Source organism: Hemitrygon akajei, chromosome 27 (genome assembly GCF_048418815.1).
Source record: "Hemitrygon akajei chromosome 27, sHemAka1.3, whole genome shotgun sequence".
Lineage (NCBI taxonomy): Eukaryota > Metazoa > Chordata > Chondrichthyes > Myliobatiformes > Dasyatidae > Hemitrygon > Hemitrygon akajei.
This window is the reverse complement of record NC_133150.1, coordinates 32,289,685-32,309,511: the sequence shown is the minus strand read 5'-3', so window position 1 is coordinate 32,309,511 and position 19,827 is coordinate 32,289,685. Positions and strand designations below refer to the sequence as shown.

Sequence of the window (19,827 nt, the reverse complement as noted above, 5' to 3'; positions counted from 1 at the left end):
TCAAGAAGTCCCTCCAACATCTTCTCAAGGACTGCCAGGGATAGATAATACATGCTGACCTTGTTAGTGCTGCTCATATCTGTGAATAAAATAAAAGATAACAAGCCAGGTCTAATTGTTCCTCTGTCTTGCTGTACAGGAAGAAGGCATGGTTAATTGCTACAGTCTAAATCTAACATTGTTCTCACTATTTCCTCCTGTCCGCTTCAGGTAGCCGGGAGGCTGCTTTTGTCTATGCCATATCCTCTGCTGGGGTTGTGTATGCCATCACACGAGCCTGTAGCCAAGGGGATCTGAATACCTGCGGCTGTGACCCACGGAAGAGGGGCAAGGCCCGCGACCTGAGAGGGGAATTCGACTGGGGAGGCTGCAGCGACAACATAAACTATGGAATAAAGTTTTCCAAAGCCTTTGTGGATGCCAAGGAGAAGAAGGAGAAAGACGCCAGGGCACTGATGAATCTCCACAATAATCGATGCGGCAGGACGGTGAGTAGGTGATGAGCAAAGCCACGAAGCAACGTTAGCAGAACCAGTATTGGAACAATTCTAATATTGTGCTTAAATCCAGAGAAAAGTAGCACTGTGGCCCTGTGGTCTACTCGGCCAGTCTAATGATTGAAGGAGCCAGCTAGAGATTTATAATTTGTCAACCATTCAGCAAAAGTCTGTTTTCTTTTTCAGACCTTAACTCTTTCCCCATTTATTGCTGTGTTTTGTGGTACAAGCAAGTTAGTTATTAATGGAAGAGCAATCCTTGAAGTAATGAGATTAATAATTGATAGGAAAGAACTAATTATTAAGCAAATGGATTCATTATTGAGGAAAAGCTATTAGCTATCAGTAAAAATATATTAATTATTTAGAGTAATTTAGTAATTTAGAGTTAGATAGAGCTCTTATAGATAGCGGGGTCAAGGGATATGGGGAGAGGGCAGGAACGGGGTACTGATTGTGTATGATCAGCCATGATCACAGTGAATGGCGGTGCTGGCTAGAAGGGCCGAATGGCCTACTCCTGCACCTACTGTCTATTGTCTATTGTCTATTGTCCATTGTCATGATCTTAATTATTGATGGGTAGCTATTAGTTATTGATAGCAAGGCTTTATTTATTCAGAGAAGATTTAACTATTGATATAAGATTTAATTATTGAAGATAATTAATTATTGAGATAAGGCATGATTTAAAAGTTAGTTTTTTATGGAAAAACTATAAATGAACAACAGCATAAATAATTGATGTAATTAACATTATTAGAAGGTGAACTAGTATCATTTAATAGTTATTAGTATTCAGACTAATTATTTATTGATATCACGGCAATTAATTATCTGAAAGGTAAAATGCCATTGCTATAAAGAAAATAGCTATTAATATTTATTAGTTACAGATATACTGTAAGTGCATCCCTTAATGAGATAAAAGCATTATTTGCTGTTGGAAACACCAATCTGCAAATAATTTTCAAATCCAAGCTGAGACTGCATGTTGAATCATCGTTGCCTTCTTGTCCCAGTTTATCTCCCGTCTGTGTCTAATTTTCTTCTAATTGAAGGTTTCCTCCCTCAAGAGTTACACAATTAACATCAGATCAGATCAGATCTCTTATACTTGGCTAGTCCTATCTGTGTCATTGGTGCAATAGTGACAACGTATTTACACTCAATTTCCTTCACTTCCCACAGATGAATGTTCCCATTCTCCAACTGAACGCATATTGATAAAAAGGTTTGCTTACACGGTTTAATCATGATAGATTGTAAAAAGCTTGTTTGATTCCCCAGAGAATAAATAGCTGTAAAGTGATCATGTATTGAACATGATAGAGCCAAGACAAGGAGGGAGAGAAAACTTTTATGGGAATCCATTATATAATGAAACTTGACCAGCCCAACAGATACAATGGACAACCAATTACAAGGCACAAATCAGAAGCTTGATTGAATACTCTATTTGCCAGCATGACCACAGTTCCAACAGTACCTGTTATAATTGGCACCTTTAGGGGACACCTGATCAACTGTTAAGAGCCAAAAATTTAGCATTGCCTGATATGAAAACACCACTGCCCATGAAGGGGAAAGCCCACAAAAAGTAGTGGATACGGCCGAGACCACTGCAGGAAAAGTCCTTCTGACCATTGAGCATATCTACCCGGAGTGCTGCCACTAGAAGGCAGCATCCATCAGCAAGGTCCCCCACCGTCCAGACCGTGCTCTCTTCTCGCTGCTGCCGTCAGGAAAGAGTTACAGGAGCCTCAGGATGCACGCCACCAAGTTCAGGAAGTTATTACTCTTTAGCCATCAGGCTGCTGAACCAGCGTGGATAACTTCACTCACCTCAACACTAATTCCACAACTATGAACTAATTTTCAAGGACTCTACAGTCCATATTCTCAGCATTATTTATCTTCTACTTATTTATTATTTTTTTCTATTAGCACAGCGTGTCGCATTTTGCACATTGACTGTTTGGCAGTGTCTGTGTAGGGTTTCATTGATTCTATTGTATTTCTTTGTAGTATTGTGAATGCCTGCAAGAAAATTAATCCCAGGGTAGCATATGGGGACATAAACACACAGTGGCCACTTTATTAGATCACCTGTACATGTGCTCGTTCATGCAGTTCGTGCAATCTAATCAGCCGATCATGTGACAGAATCTCAATCCATAAAAGCATGCAGACATGGTCAAGAGGTTCAGTTGTTGTTCAGACCAAATATCAGAATGGAGAAGAAATGTGATCCAAGCAATATTGACTGTGGTGCCAGACGGGGTGGTTTGAGTTTCTCAGAAACTGCTGATCTCCTGGGATTTTCACGCTTAACAGTCCCTAGAGTTTACAGAAAATGGTGCAAAAAAAAAACATGCATTGAGCAAACTCGAGGAAATCTGCAGATGCTGGAAATTCAAGCAACACACACTAAAAATGCTGGTGGAACGCAGCAGGCCAGGCAGCATCTATAGGAAGAAGCGCTGTCGACATTTCGGGCCGAGACCGTTCAGCGCTGTTGACGTTTCGGGTCTCGGCCTGAAACGTCAACAGCGCTTCTCTCTATAGACGCTGCCTAGCCTGCTGCGTTCCACCAGCATTTTTTGTGTGTGTTACATGCATTGAGCGGCAGTTCTGTGGGTGAAAATATCTTGTTAATGAGAGAGGTCAAAAGAGAATGGCCAGACTGGTTCAAGTCGACAGAAAGATGACAGTAACTCAAATAATGACACTACAGTGGTGTGCAGGAGAGCATCTCTAAACGTACAACACGTCGAACTTTGAAGTGGATGGGCTGCAGTAGCCAAAAACTACGAGCATACACTCAGTGGTCGCTTTGTTCAGTACAGGAGGTAACTAATAAAGTGGCCAGTGAGTGTACGTATTTCGACAATAAACTTTCTTTGACTTTCTTTAGGGATATGTGCAAAGCTATGGAGAACAGTTATGACCTCAATAAACAGAGGGAGTAAATAGCCCCCTCCTGTTGCTGCACTACTTTGCCGAGAGACTTTGCCTGCCAATCCTTTAACATTTTGTCATTTAACAAGAGACAAAAATAGCATTTAACAGAATTAAAAGAAAAACAGCTGTTGATTTCTGTATCAGGCAACGCGCCAATAGAGTGAGATTGGTATCAGATGCAGAGGAGACAACAGACACATGTTCAAAACATGCAAAGGAAACACAACCCTCAAGGGGTTAATAACTTTTAAATCAATTTGCATCAGTTATCACAGTGAACAGTATTTCATCAGCAGTTTTATAGTGTAGGCCGTATATAAAATACTCAAATTAGTCTCAAAGGAAATATAAAGATATATTTCACTCACTCCGCTGTCCTGTTTGATTGTTTTATGCATTATTTTCAGGTAGTTGTTTTAAACTGGTGAAATATAACTCTAATAGATAGGGAAAGGCCTCCTTTCTGTTCCCCACATGGTCAGTTGTGAATTAATAACCAGGATCTGAATAAAAAGGCGACTATAGCCCATCAAAAGAGATGACTTCCTCTTTCATCCCTAATGATTTTTCTAGCAGAGATGGTGGGAAGGGGAAAGATGGCTGAAGCTGCAGGTTGGACTATTAGGGCCCCTAAAAATCATAAAGAAACTGCAGATGTTTTGAATCTGGAATAAAAATGCTGGAGAAATCCAGCAGGTCAGGTGGCATCCGTGGAAAGAGAAACATCATTGATCTCTGAGATTGAAGTTATAAGGCAAAGGTGTAATTGGGAGTTCAGCTAGCTTTTATTGAAGAAAGGTGAAACCACAAACCCTTTCATTCCTGGGATCATTCTAGTGAACATCCTCTAGACCAGCTCATTGTTTTTTTCAGATAAGAGGTCCAAAATTGCTCACAATACACCAAGTCCAGTCTGACCAATGCATTATAAAGCCTCACCATTACATCCTAGCTTTGGTATTCCAGCGCTCTCAAAATAAATGCTAACATTACATTTGCCTTGCGTACCATCAACTCAACCTGCAAGTTATCCTTTGAGGAGTCATATATTGGAACTCTTGGGAGACCCTCTACAGCCGTGATTTTTGAACGTTCTCCCCATTTACAAAATAGCCCACACCTTTATTCCTTCTCCCAAAGTGTATGACCATGCAGTTCCCCACATTATTTTGCACCTGCCACTCTTTTACCCATTCCCCAAAAATGTCAAAGTCCTTCTGCAACAGAAATTGTCCACCCCCTCCCCATCATCGTATAGTCCGCAGCTGTGGTCACAAAGCTGCCAATTCCGTAATCCAAATCATTGACATACAAAACATAAAGAGGCAGTCGCAACACCGCCCTGTGGCACACCACTAGCCACTTGCAGCCAGTCTCCTTTATTCCACTCATTGCCACCTGCCAGTCAGCCAATCTTCCGCCCATTCTACTACCTTTCCCATAATACCATGGGCTCCTATTTTGTTAAGCAGCCTCATGGGTGGGATCTTATCAAAGATCTTCAAAAAACCCAAACAAACGACAGCACCGACTCTCCTTTCTCTATCCTGTCTGTTATCTCCTCAAAGAATTCCAGCAGATTTGTCAGGCAAGATTCACTTTTAGAAAACCATGCTGACTTTGGCCTACTTTATTGTGTGCCTCCAAGTACCCCAAAACCTCATTCTTAATAATAAACTCCAACATCTTTCCAACCACTGAAGTCAGGCTAACTAACGTATAACACTGGACAAAGATTTTGTTTCCTGAATACTTCTGGGTGTATGTTATGGTATTTGGGCTGCTGATCATGAAAATCACCATGACATTTTGCTATCATGCATCTTTTTTTTGAAATCACCTATATTTTTAAATTTCAATTCATAATTCAAGTCAATTAAAATGTTGCCCACAATGTAAGCTGAAAAGTTTTCTATCTTGTCCAGGCATGCCAGGGCATGCTTAGGATGGATGAGTGCTGAATGGCAGGATAGATTTTGGAAAAACTAGGAGTCTGGAGGAGGCATACAAAGATATCATGATGCATGGGCCAAGAATGTAAAACGACACTGATACAGATACAAGTTTTGAACCCGTTATGTTAAGTGAGCCTCATCTGATTACTCAATCTGAGTTAAATGACCTGGTCAGAGCCTTGGGTTTGTTGAAGGCAAAAGAAGAATTATTGGGTTCAGGACTGCAAGGATGGAATCTGTTGTCATCGTCGTCATCATTAGGTTGCATCTGGAAATTCCAGTTGGCGGACGATTTCCCTCCACACCGCTCTGACATATTGGGAAATCATGTACATGGCAGGTTACAGCAGCGGTTTGCCTTTGCCTTCTGCCGGCTGAGTTTAAAGAGATCACCAGTTTTAAAGAGCGCCTTGTCGTGCTCTTAGCTCTCCACCAGTGCCTGTTGGCCTGCCTTCTTGACCATTAGACCATTTATCGATCTCCTCCACTCGACCCGCCATGGCCAGAATTCACACGCTGGGACAGACAAATCCCCTACCTCACCAAGGGTCGAAGACCTGTCAGCTACCCTCACCTGGTTTGGCCCGTCTGCCGAGACAGTTTACGGGGGTGTGGCTGCCGCGCGTGCTACAGCTACTTGGAGCCACAGGTGAGAGCCGAGCACCAGGTGGAGACCAAAGGCGGGTGAGCTGCCCTGAAAAGGGCACGGCCGGCCCCCCACCCTAGACACCCCATGCACCCCAATCTGTTGTCACCAGACACAAAACCTCCTGTGAAGGATTTTGATATTTGTGACAGATGTTTCCCAGAACAAGTGATGCCAAGATTGAGGAAGGCATTTTTGGTCCACAAATCAAGCAGGTCATCTTTGACAGGCAATTTGAAGAACTTCTAATGGCACCAGAGAAAATGGCATGGAAGGTATTCAAGGATGTTGCTGAAAATTTTCTTGGCAGCTACAGAGCACTAAACTACATGCAGCAGGTTGACAACTTGCTTCACGCATACAAAACCATGAAGCGCAACAAGTCACTGAAGATTCATTTCCTGCATTCCATTTAGACTCTTCCCTGCAAACCATGGCACTCCCAGAGAAGAGCATGGTGAAAAGTTTCACCAGGGCATTGCAGTCACGGAAAAACGGTATCAGGGCAACTGGAATCCATTATTGAACACTTAAGCGAGAAGCCTCAGACACTGAGTACAAATGAAAATCATCAATAAAACATTTTAGTTGAACTATTGCAAAGCGTCTGCACCATTATACAATTAAGAGCATTATATTCAATAAAAGTTAATTTCTTGTTTTTCCAAATTCTTACGCGATACAAGTAGTCTGTAATTATTTGTGTTCAGCTTCAAGCTATCATAAACAAAGAAAATTCTAAGGAAGCAACACTTCTGAAAAAAAATCTGTTGCCTGCTGTAATTTCCTTTCTTCCGCCTCCCTCATTTCATAAAGAGTGAAGTGACGTTTGTAATTTTCCAGGAACCATTCCAGAATCTAGTGATTCTTGAAAGATTATTACTTATGCCTCCACAATCTCTTCAGCTACCTCTTTCGGAACCCTGGGGTGAACTCCATCTGGGTCAAAGTGACTGATCTATCTTCAGACTTTACAACTTCCCAAGCACCTTCTCCTTAGTAATAGCAACCCCTCTCTCTCTCCTCACAATTACAACCTGCAAAGTAACTGACACCAATAACCCGATACAAGCATAGGCAGAAGCAGTCCTAGAAATGCTGGGCTACAAGATGAAATAAAGTGAAGAGCACTGTTATAATTCTTCTCCGCTCCCCATAAATGATGATTAGAAGCCAAGTTGAAATTCACAAGGGTGGAGGTCGACAGATTAACTGAGTTGTAGAAAGGTGGAAAGACCAAAGACTCATCTCAGTTACTAAGGAAGTACAGTGATATGCTCATAGCTGAAGCCCTGGAAACTACCCAGCAACAGTTAACAGCTCTGGATACCAAACTAGAGAGGGGCACTAAGGATGCAGAAGCCAAACGAATAAATGCTTTCTTCTCCAAGGAACCAGGAAAAGTATTCACGCCGTTCCAGAGCAACAGCATGCCATACCTGAACCAACCAAAACAGCAACTGAGGGGTACTGGAAGAGTATACGGGGGAAAGAAACACCACATAACACCAGTGCCCAGTGGCTGAAAGACCTACAAGCAAGCCTCTACACCCTCTCAGAGGAAGAGCCAGTCACCATCACTGCAGGAGATGTTCAGCGATGGGTAGTACGTATGAAGAACTGGACATCACCAGGGCCTGATATGATCCACACCTACTGGCTGAAGAAACTAACAACATTATATACATGGCTAGCATCTCAAATGAACCAGCTGCTTGAAGAATGCTCCCATCTTGACTGGTTAACTCAAGGGAGGAGAGTACTCATAATGAAGGACCCTCACAAAGGAGCAACACCATCAAACTACCGGCCTATAACCTGCCGTCAACAACATGGAAGCTCCTATCAGGCATCATAGCCACCAAGCTGAAGAAACGTGTGTAAATTCCTGAGCCCTGCTCAGAGGGGGATTGGTAATGGAACCAGAGGCTCCAAGCAACAACTACTGATAGACAAAGCAGTCATGCGAGACTCCAAGACCAGGCAAACCAACCAAAACACAGCCTGGATCAGCTACCAGAAAGCATAAGACTCAAAGCCCCACACATGGATCCTGGAATGCCTGTCTCTGTACAAAGTCAACAACACACTAAGGACCTTCATCAAGAACTCCGTGGGCTGTTGGAGGATAATGCTAGAAGTTAGCTCTAAGCCAATAGCACAAGTGTGATCAGATGTGGATTATACCAGGGTGATGCACCATCCCCACTGCTGTTCTGCATAGGCTTGAACCCCCTCAGCCAGATCATCTCAACGAGTGGACATGGGGACAGGTTCTAGAGAGGAGAGACCATCACTCACCTCCTGCACATGGATGACATCAAGGTGTATGCCAGAAAAGAAAGAGACTTTGACTCACTAATCCACCTGACAAGGGTGTACAGCAGAGACACTGGGATGCCGTTTGGACTGGAAAAGTACAGCCAGATGGTAATGAAAAAGAGGCAAATTCATCAAGACTGAAGGAGTAGAGTCACCTGAAGGCCTCATACCAGATGTACAGGACAGCTACAGATACCTGGGGATCCTGCAGGCGCACGGAAGCCACAATGAGGACACAAGGAAAGCTGCAACATCCAAGTACCTCCAAAGAGTGAAGCAGGTCCTAAAAAGCCAGCAGAATGGGAAGAACAAGATCAGAGCAAATCAACACATTCACCCTACCACTCATCAGATACCCAGTTGCAATAGTGTGCTGGCCTAGGAACAAACTAGAAACCACTGACATCAAGACCCGGAAATTACTAACAGTGCATGGAGGATTCCACCCGTAGTCCAATGTCGAGCGACTGTACACCCGCCAGAATCAAGGAGGACGGGGACTTGGAAGTGACAAGGCTACAGTCCTGGAAGAAATGCAAAACATCCATGAGGATGTTAGCAAGATGGCCCCTAAGGACGACCTGTTAGGAAAATACCTCAGACAGCAGGCAGGGAATTTGGAAATGTTATGCTGCTGGCATTTTGGACAGCAGTGAAGGTCCTCCATCTCTGGCAGTGTTCAGGGCTTCTTTCATCACGTCAGTAGCTTCCTCTTGGTTTTCACTACTGTCAGTCATGCAAGTCCCGGGTGGAGACTCAGGAATACCGTCGCACTCAGATGTAGAAGGATCCTTCATTGCTGTTTCCGTAACAGTTTTGTTTGACCAGTCAGGGTTGTTAGCCCTGAGCTGAACCCCTAAACCTGGAGGAATGGTGGACCACTCTTAGTCTGTCCTCTACCCTTTGACCTGTTTGGCATGGGTGACCCTACCAAGAGCCAAAGCATAAAGCCCTGACTCCAGCCAACATAGCTCTCGGGGTCATTGAGGCACACAAGCCTCCAAACCATGACAAGGTTGAGGTCCTCTTGGAAGTTGTCTCTCTTTTTCTTTTTATATATGAAAAAAATTATATTATCTTTTATATTATTGACTAGCTTACCTTCGCAATTCATCTTTTCTCTTTTTATGGCTTTTTTAATTGTCTTCTCTTGGTTTTTAAAAGTCTCCCAGTCTTCTACCTTCCCACTAATTGTTGCAATATTTTTCTTTTGCTTTCATGTCGTCCCTGGTCAGCCACAGTCAGTCTCATCCTCCCTTTAGAATACTTATTCATTTTTGGCATGTATCTTTCCTGCACCTTCTGAATTTCCCCCAGAAACACCAGCCATTGTTCTTCTGCCATCATCCCTGCCAGTGTCCCCTTACACCTCCTCTCTCATGCCTGTGTAATTCCCTTTACTCCACTGCGACACTGATACATCTGATTTTAGCTTCTCCTTCTCAAGCTGCAGGGTGAATTCTATTATATTATGATCACTGCCTCCGAAAGGTTCCTTTACTTTAAGCTTCCTAATCAAACCCGAGTCATGACCTAACACCCAATCCAAAATTACCATTCCCCTGTTGCCATGGTAAACACTGGCAATGACTGAACTCAGATGCGGAAGAATGGCAGACTCTGTCATGGTGAGTGTTGGCAATGACTCAACCCAAGTGTGGAGGAACATCAGATTCTGTCATGGTGAGCCCAGGCAAATGACTGAACTGAGGTGTGAAGGAATGGTGGATTTCAGTGTAGAGACAGAAACAAAAAACATAGGAATACCATCAGAGCATCGGTGAAACGACTGAGCAACACCACAAGACAAATATCTAAACCCAAAGATTCTGCGATCAGCGCTAAACAAAAGCCCACATAAAATCATAGAAAGTGGAAAACCCGTGCCAGTCACAATTAACTTGACAAGATTAAACAGAAAGCACATGAGCTTAACGACTCTAGTTAAGACAATTAGTAAACGGAGGTGCTCGAACAACTGAGAAACCCAAAGCTCTATGACACGCCACCAGAGGCCCACAGAGTTCATAACACCTATACGGTAGTTTATGCTTACCCAGGTCCTGGGCCTAGTCCCATCTGCCTGCACCCAGACCATTGCCCTTCATATCCCTCTTGGATTTAAATTTCTCTCAAATTCCACTGGCAGCTGATTCCACTCGCTCCTCCCTCTGAGTGAAGAAGATTCCCCCTCAGATTCTCACACCTGCTCCACTGTGGCTACTCATTTAACTCAATACCATTTTTATACAGCAAACCCTTATCCTTTGATTCCCTTCATAGGTAAAATTCTATTCCTCAGAAAATCTGTTATTTTAGAAACATTTATAGAAGGGTGAATATTAGGCATGATATCATAGATAATTCCCTGCTGTTCTTTGAAATGCTCCTGTGGGATCTTTCCTACCCACTTGAGAGACCAGTATTAGTTCTAAGTCTGACCCTAAAGTCAGCACTTCCTGTATTACAGCACCTGACAGCAGTGCATTAGGGGGACCAGAATGACATATGCATTCAAATATCTCGAATGAGACCTGAAATCACAACTTCCTGATACAGAAAAAAGAATGTTAGTCTGATATATGACATACTGACACATGATGTATACTGGAAATGGAGTCAGCGTGGCAAAGAGCAGTTGCTTAAGTTGTCCTCGGGCATTTTTGGTTGATGTTCAACTGGAGAAGAGTTCAAAAAGTGAGATTAGTGCAAAAAATCTACCTTAACACAAGCAGTACTTGATAGTTTCACAACACAGATGGTAAAGCCACAAGAAGCCAAAAAATTGCAGGTATTGGAAATCTAATATAAAGACCAAAAATTGAACCACTCAGCAAATCAGTCACAGCTGGACATGTCCTCTAACCCTAACTTTCACAGTTTTTACCTTCCTTTGTGTGCGTTCTCATTGCTAACTGCCCCCATTTCATAGTTCCTTTTCATCTCCTTCTAACTGCCCCATTAACCAATCCCCCACTGCAACTTACTCCCCTGACCTCAATATCAGCCTGTTTATTCCTCTCCATAGATGCTGACTGACTTGCTGAGTTCCTCCAGAATTTTGCTTGTGTTGCTCGATATCAGAGATATTGCCTTTGTCCTATCCAATGCTATCCCCCACCCCACCTTCTCGGCAAACTAAAACTAACTTGTTTTCTCTCTTTCCAAGTTCTGATGCAACCTGAAATTTTAACTACAGGTACTGCAGACCTAATGAGGATTTCCCGTGTTTCTGTTTATTTATTATTAATACAATTGCTCAGATGTTCTACCTGTTATAGAATTCATTCGCCTCTTGTCCATTTGATTTCAATTGGACAGGAATGAGATGGGATCTACAATGCATTGTGATCTGATCCCCAGTCCATCACTCTGGAAGGCTGGCTGAAAGTTATTCCCAATACTACTTGTCCTGTTCTTGATTGCAGTACTTACTACCCAAATTATACTGCTGGCATTTAGGGCAGCGATAAAGGTTCTCAATCTCTGGCCATGTTCAGGGCTTCTTTCATCAAGTCAGTAGCTTCTTCTTGGTTTTTGAAGCCAGTCATGCAAGTCCTGAATGGAGATTCAGGAATACCGTCGCACTCAGACGTAAAAGGATTCCTTGTTGCTGTTTCCGTAACAGTTTTGTTTGACCAGTCAGGGTTGCTAGCCCTGAGTTGAACCCCCAAACCTGGAGGACCGGTGGGCCACTCTTAGTTTGTCCTCTACCCTTTGACCTATTTGACATGGGTGACCTACCAGGAGCCAAAGCATAAAGCCTTGGGACATTAAGACACACAAGCCTGCAAACCCAGTGACAAGGTTGTGGTCCCCTCAGAGGATTAGTGATATATTTAGAGTAAAGTTCCACTTACATTGTCCTACCAAACACCTGGACAGGCCCACCTGTTAAAATAATGTACTCTTGAAAGTTATTTAAGTTGATGAGAGGTTCATTGTTATAATTCTGACCATCTTCTCCCTCATAGGCTGTAAAGCGATTCATGAAGCTCGAGTGTAAATGCCATGGAGTCAGTGGTTCCTGTACACTGCGGACTTGTTGGTTAGCCATGTCGGACTTTAGGAAAACTGGAGATTACCTGAGGAAAAAATATAACCTGGCAATCCAAGTTACTATGAACCAGGATGGGACAGGTTTCACTGTCACCAACAGGCACTCGGGCAGGCTGATCAAAAACGAGCTGGTGTACTTCGAAAACTCACCCGATTACTGTGTCATGGACAAGGCAGCAGGTAAGACCTGGACTGTAAACACAAAGGGTTCTGCGGATGATGGAAAACTTGAGTAACATAAACAAAAGGGGAAGGAACTCAGCAAGTCAGGCAGGACATGGGGGGGTGGGGGGGACTACGTGTCTGATGAAGGGTCTTGGCCCAAACTGTGAACTGTTTATTCCCTCCACAGATGCTGACTGACTAATGCGAGTTCCCCCAGTATTCTGTGTTTATAAGTCAGACAGCATCTATGGAGGGGGAATAAGGGTCTGATGAAAGGTCTGAACCCAAAACATTGACTTTTTATTCCCCACCATAGATGCTGCCTGATTTGCTGAGTTCTTCTAGCATTTCGTATGCATATGGTGCTCAGGTTCTAATCTGTGTCACCACTGGAGGGGCAGATGCCAGGCATGAACTAGAGCCTTGACATCATGGGGAAGAGCAGCAGCTGATGGAGATGAATGCAGAAAGAATAGAGATGAGACCAGGGGCATGTAGTGCTTATTATGAGGCAACTGTCTAGAGAGCATGGCAAAGCTGAAGACAGACCTTATTGCCAGAAACTGAAAGGAATGAAAATTGTAAAGATGATAAATACTGAAATCCAGGAGTAGAAGCAGTGGAGAAATATCATTGGTGAGAGAAGGTGGAGGAAGGCTAAGAGCAACAGTGACGAGGGTAATGAGAGCCAATTGTTGAATCAATGGTCAAAGTCATACCATTAAAGACTTACCCAAGGCAATGCATTCATCTAAGTCACTCAGAAAACTTCAATGCTGCAATGAAATGGAAATGAAATTGCAAAGGAAGGAACGGTGCAATCAAGCATCTTAACTGGTCAGATTCGAGGTGACTAGATTTCGAGAGAGAAGGACCCAGGGTGTATGTTTACCAGAAGGAATGAATGTTATTTTATATTCACATAGCTTCAGGCCCTTTTCAATCACCTCCTTTCCCCTTTGGCCATTTGTCATGAAAGCTACACTCAACCTCAATACACAGGAAGCCAATTATATACATTAAGAAAGTCTTCTTGCCTTTCTGTCAAGTCACCAATAGATATCTATGACTATAGAGATGACGGTGCCTGCTGCCAGTGAACACACTGGACTTTAACACCAGACATTGCTGAGAGGGGGTACACCCCTCCACTTGCTGTCCTCTTCTAGAGGAGAATGGGGTAGTGACCCATGTAGTTTGTCTCCCCGGCATCAACAAGATCACAGTGAACAGGGCACTGAAATACAATCCCAGCACATGTTAAAATTATACGGGACTTGAGAGTGATGATATTCATGAAATCACAGGTCCCAAGTGCTTCACAGCCAGAATTGCCTTTAAAAAAAAGTACCAGTGTTGGGGAATATAGCAATCTGACTAAACACAATAAGATCCCACAATCAATGCGATGATGAATTGATAAATAGTTTAGTTCATTTTGCAATAAGTGCCTCCCGTAACCAGCAAATCACAGCAGCTGCCATACAAGTGGGCACACCTTTTTAATCATGGCTGTTTCCTAATGCCATTTCAACTGCCCATCCTGTGTCCATTATACATCCATTGGTGTGATTGGTCTCATTTGCTGTTACCATTGAAGCTTGCTGCTGGAGGAAGTGGTTGAGGGAGATGCATAAACAACTTTTAAAAGGTACTTGGACAGGTATATGGATAAGAATTTTAGGAGAAGTAGGCAGCATTTATTTGTCTTCAAATTTCCAATTATCAGGTTTATTGTTACAGACGTATACAGAGCCTATAAAAAACATTCACCCCTCACCCCCAGAAGTTTTCATATTTTATTGTTTTACAACATTGAATCACTGTGGATTTAATTTAGATTTTTGACACTGATTAACAGAAAAGACTCTCTTGGGTCAAAGTGAAAACAGATTTCTACAAATTGGTGTAAATTTATTACAATTATTAAACACAAAATAATGGATTGCATAATTACTCACCCCCTTCAAGTCAGTAATTTAGTAGATGCACCTTTGGCAGCAATTAGAACGTTGAGTCTGTGTGGATAGGTCTCTATCAGCTTTGCACACCTGGACACTGTAATTTTTCCCTCCCATACTTCTTTACAAAGCTGCTCAAACTCTGTCAGATTGCATGGGGTTAATGAGCGAACAGCTCTTTTCAAGTCCAGCCACAAATTCGCAATTGGATTGAGATCTGGACTCTGACTTGGCCACTCCAGGTCATTAACTTCATTGTTTTTAAGCCATTCCAGTCATTGCCATTGCCTTGCTGGAAAACAAACCTTCTCCCAAGTTGCAGTTCTCTTGCAGACAGCATCAGGTTTTCCTCCAGGATTTCCCTTTATTCTGCTGCATTTATTTTACCCTCTACCTTCACAAACCCTCCAAGACTTGCTGCAGCGAAGCATCGCCACAGCATGAGACAGCCACCACTATGCTTCACGGTAAGGATGGTGTGTTTTAGATGATGTGCAATTAGTCTGATAAGCCAAAAAGCTCAATTTTGGTTTCATCAAACCATAGAACCTTCTTCCAGCTGACTTCAGTGTCTCCCGCATGCCTTCTGGCAAACTCTAGTAGAGATTTCATGTGAGGTTTTTTCAACAGTGGCTTTCACTTTGCCACTCTCCCATAAAGCTGTGCCTGGTTAAACAGCCAGGCAACAGTTGTTGTATGCACAGTCTCTCCCATCTCAGCCACTGAATATTGTAACTCCTCCAGAGATGTCATAGGTATCTTGGTGACTTCCCTCGCTAGTCCCCTTCTTGCATGGTCACTCAGTTCCTGAGGATGGCCTGCTCTAGGCAGATTTACAGCTGTGCCATATTCTTTCCATTTCTTGATGATTGACTTCACTCCGGGGATATTTAGTGAGATGGAAATTTTCTTGTATCCATCTTATCCACCTCCTGACTTGTGCTTTTCAATAACCTTTTTTGTGGAGTTGCTTGGAGTGTTCTTTTGTCTTCATGGTGTTGTTTTTGCCTGGATACAGACTCACCAGTAGTTGAACCTTCCAGATACCAGTGCATATTTACTACAATCAATTGAAACACCTTAAATGCACACACATGATCGCCATTTAACTTATTATGTGACTTCTAAAACCAACTGGCTGCACCAGTGATGATTTTGTGTGTCATATTATAGTGAGTAAATACTTATGCAATCAATTACAATGTGGTTTATATTTGTAATTAATTTGGATTACTGTGTAGAGATCTGTTTTCACTTTTACATGAATGTTGATCAGTGTCAAAAAGGCCAAATTAAGTCCACTGTGATTCAATGTTGTAAACAATAAGACATGAAAACTTCCAAGAGGGGTGAATACTTTTTATAGGCATTGTATATGAATTTTTTTGTTTTGTGGTAACTCAGAGTCATCGACTAGATGGTGCCAAGTTTGGGTGTATTATCTGTGCTTTAGCAATTAGCAACAAATATATGCAAAACATTAACAACATACAATGAGTCAAAACAAGAATTATAAAATAAATAGTGCAAAAAGAGACCAAAATAGTGAGGTAGTGTTCATATGTTGATGAACTGTTCAGAAATCTGACGGTGGAGGAGAAGAAGCAATTCCTAAAACGCTGAGTGCGTGTCTTCAGACTCTGATATCTCCTCCTTAATGGTACTAAAGAGAAGAAGGTGCAAGGGGTCCTTAATGATGGGTGTCACTTTCTTGTGGTACCGTCTTTTGGTGTCCTTGAGGATGCGGAGAATTGTGCCCATGATAGAGCTGGCTGAATCTACAACGTTATGAAGCCTCTTGTCATCCTGTGCATTGGCATTTCCATATTAGATGGTGGTGCGACCGGTTAGGATCAACATTTAAAAGATACTTGGATAGGAGGGTTGGAAGGAGAAGTAGATTGTCTTTCTTTGTCTTTAAATTTCTTCACAACTTTTATCCCCTTTTACCTCATTTATAATTGCAAAGTTCAAAGTACATTTATTATCAAAGTATGTATGCTGTCTACAACCCTGAGATTCATCTTCCAAAAGACAGTCATGAGAAAAAGAAAGCAAAGAAAACAACAAGCATGCAAAAAAAAAGAACCAATAGCACAAATGGCAAAAAAACCCTCAAACCACGGAATCTGTGAAACATCGTCTAGGAATGTTCAGCTTAGTTCAGTACATTTCTACTCAGCACTGTGTCATTCATTGACTGGAGGCTGCAGAGCCAGTCTGCTCCGATCCAAATTGCACAAAATAGCAATAAAAAATGGGGTAACCAGAAACACATCATAACATACAGAGCCCAATCCACAAACTGCATTGATTAAACCTTGTCCAAGACCCTGGCACCATCCTCTGGCAGCATCAAGCGAGATGGAGAGAGAGACCGATCAAACGCAGGCACCTTCCTCTGGGAGCAGTGAGCAAGAGTGAAAGGGAGACGGCCTCATTCGGACACCCTCCTCAAGCAGCAGGGATTGAGAGCAAGAGAGAGAGAGCCCGGTCGAACGCAGGCACCTTCCTCTGGCAGTAGTCAGTGAGAGGGAGAGAGAGACCAGTCAAACACAGGCAGACAGCAGTGAACACACGAACACACACTTGCCTACTGCTCTCGTCCACACTGGTTTAAAATGCCTTGTTTGGCAAAATTGGTGAGAAATGGAGTCGATCGTGGGCTCACGCCCCACCTCCAGGCCGCACGCTCCACTCTAAACCTCTCCGAACTCCCCCTTAGACAGCAAAGCACCATATCACTCACCCAATCGGCCCAAAAACACACCTTCAAAATGTAAATCCCAGATTCCATTAATAACTGAATCATATTTAAATGAAGAGGAAGAAGGGAAAAAGGAAGTAGTTTTGTGAACTGTCTGAAGAAAGTCACTTTTGGTCTCATTGTTCACTGGTGCCATCTTCTTTACCTCTTTGTTCCTCTTTTTTAAGTACTTTACTACAGTGAGCAAATTAAAATCACCATAGGACTGTTTGAGACATTGGCAAAATGAGTAAGTAAGAGAATAAAAGAGTGAACACTGAGCACTGCATGATAAATCCGAGGAGGGGGCAGCAAGGATTGTTATCATTGCAGAAGTTACCACACATGTTCAGTGCTGAGAAACGTATGGGCCTGTCTCTATGACAACTGGGCAGAATCCAAAATAGAAACTGGATATGCAGGAAAACACCAAACTGGTCAGGCTGCATCTGTGGTGAGGAAATTAGAGTTAATGTTTGAAAGCAGATATCTTCCTTCAGAAACATAAATGGAGATTTAACTAACATTAAACATGGATAGAATCAGGGAAGGGGGAGATTGGTTACAGGAGCACCCAAATGGGGATGGAGGTGTCAAGAATTTAAAAAAAGGGATGATAGTCCCAACACAAAAGTGGGTCGTGATAAGGCAAAGAAATGATGGATCCAGAATGTGTATAAATGGTTATAGAAACACTGCTTACAGAGAATAGCAGCAAGGGTTATCATCTGAGCCCACATTCCCCTGGCAAATTCCCCACAGAACACAGCAGCTGAAATCTGGTCTCACTGACTCTGCTTCAACTACCGGCTTCTTGGATAGAAAGTACTCTAAATGGACCGAGTGCGGTCAGATCAGGGCCGTCCGATCAAGGCTGAAGCCGAACAGTTGCAGCTAATTAATGCTCTCCTGGCTTAAGAGTCTTTGATTTAGTAGGCGTTGAATGAAATCCTTCTGCTCCCAAGCTGCAGGTCTCCCTGAGAATTAAAGATAGGGCAAAAAGTTAAACATAATTTGGAAATGCTTCCGCAAATTAAATACATTCTGTGCTCTCTTTCCAAACGCAACAGTAACTGAAGTTCACAATGCATGAAGCATGATTATGTTTCTGTGGTAAGGTTGGGCATGTTACACAACGACAATGACCTTGCAGCTGCTATGATACATCTCCAGGACCTTAATAAATCCTAGCAACACGCCATAGCAACAGCGTATGTCAGATCCCATCACTGGACTCTGTCAAGTTAAACTCAACATCCAAACAGAACTTGCAATGAAAAGCTTTTACATATCATTTTGGATTTTCCATCTAAAACTGGAGGATTAATCATATTTAATTAAACCAAATAATATTTCAGATTGTTAAGTCTAAAACTGTGCAGCTGGAAAGACTAATTGAGGTAACAGTGCTAAGTCTGAGTGTGCAGGCAGTATTTCAGTGATTACCAGACGCATGAAAAGGAATCCCACCGTATTACTTAAAAGATGTACAAAAAAATTCTCCCTGGTCTCCTGGCCATCATTTATTCCCCTATCAACAATTAAAATTAGAATCTTTAAACAATAAAACCAATGCTGTTGGGATCTTGCTGAGTATTATAGCCTATTACAAACCCAACAATGGTGACTGTACCTCATTGGATCTGAAGAGCTTTGTTCGTGATTGAGTTCTTACAGAAGTTCGAAGTAAATTTATTATCAAAGTATGTACACCAAGTGGTCTTCTCCTGCTGTGGCCCATCCACTTCAATGTTCGATGTGTTGTGCGTTCAGAGATGCTCTTCTGCACACCACTGTTGTAACTCGTGGTTATTTGGGTTACTGTTGCTTTCCTGTCTGTTTGAACCAGTATTTTCCACTGAGCTCTCGCATCAATAAGGTGTTTTCACCCAGAGAACTGCTGCTCACTGGATGTTTTGTTTTGTTTTGTACACCATTCAGAGCCACCTCTTTCTCCCTTGTTAGGGAGAGAGAGAGAGCCTGTGGTATGTCGAATGCCGGGTGAACGAGTAGTCTTTGGGGTAACTGCAAGTCTGTGTCTTTGCTGTTGCTTTGCTCATGCTTGAGTGCTCGGTGGTGGGTGCTGATGCTTTTTTTTTGCCGGTGGGGGGAGGAGGGATTGTTGCTTGTTGCCGCTTACGCATGGGAGGGACATTGGGGTTCTAACATTTAACTGTCATTCATTCTTTGGGGCACTTTTCAGTTTTTGTGGATGGTTGTGAAGAAAAAACATTTCAGGATGTATATTGTATACATTTCTCTGACATTAAATATACCTTTGAAACCATTCTCTGTAAACTCTAGAGACTGTTGTGCGTGAAAATCCCAGAAGGTTAGCAGTTACTCAAACCAACCTGTCTGGCACCAACAATAATTCCACAGTCAAAGTCACTTAGATCATGTTTCTTCCCCATTCTGATCTTTGTTCTGAACAACAACTGAACCTCTTGACCATATCTGCATGTTGTTATGTATTGATTTTCTGCCACATGATTGGCTGAATAGATATTTT

The 19,827-nt window shown here is 42.5% G+C and overlaps 1 protein-coding gene across 2 annotated transcripts in view; it reads left to right on the top strand.

The window, feature by feature from the left end:
* The window catches only part of wnt2bb (wingless-type MMTV integration site family, member 2Bb), a 103,269-nt gene that overhangs the window by 60,318 nt on the left and 23,124 nt on the right, over positions 1–19,827 (top strand). For both annotated transcript variants that reach the window (XM_073030583.1, XM_073030581.1), the window contains 2 exons: positions 211–488; positions 12,359–12,623. In XM_073030583.1, the coding sequence (XP_072886684.1) occupies positions 211–488; positions 12,359–12,623 (543 nt within the window). The remainder of the gene's footprint in view (positions 1–210; positions 489–12,358; positions 12,624–19,827) is intronic.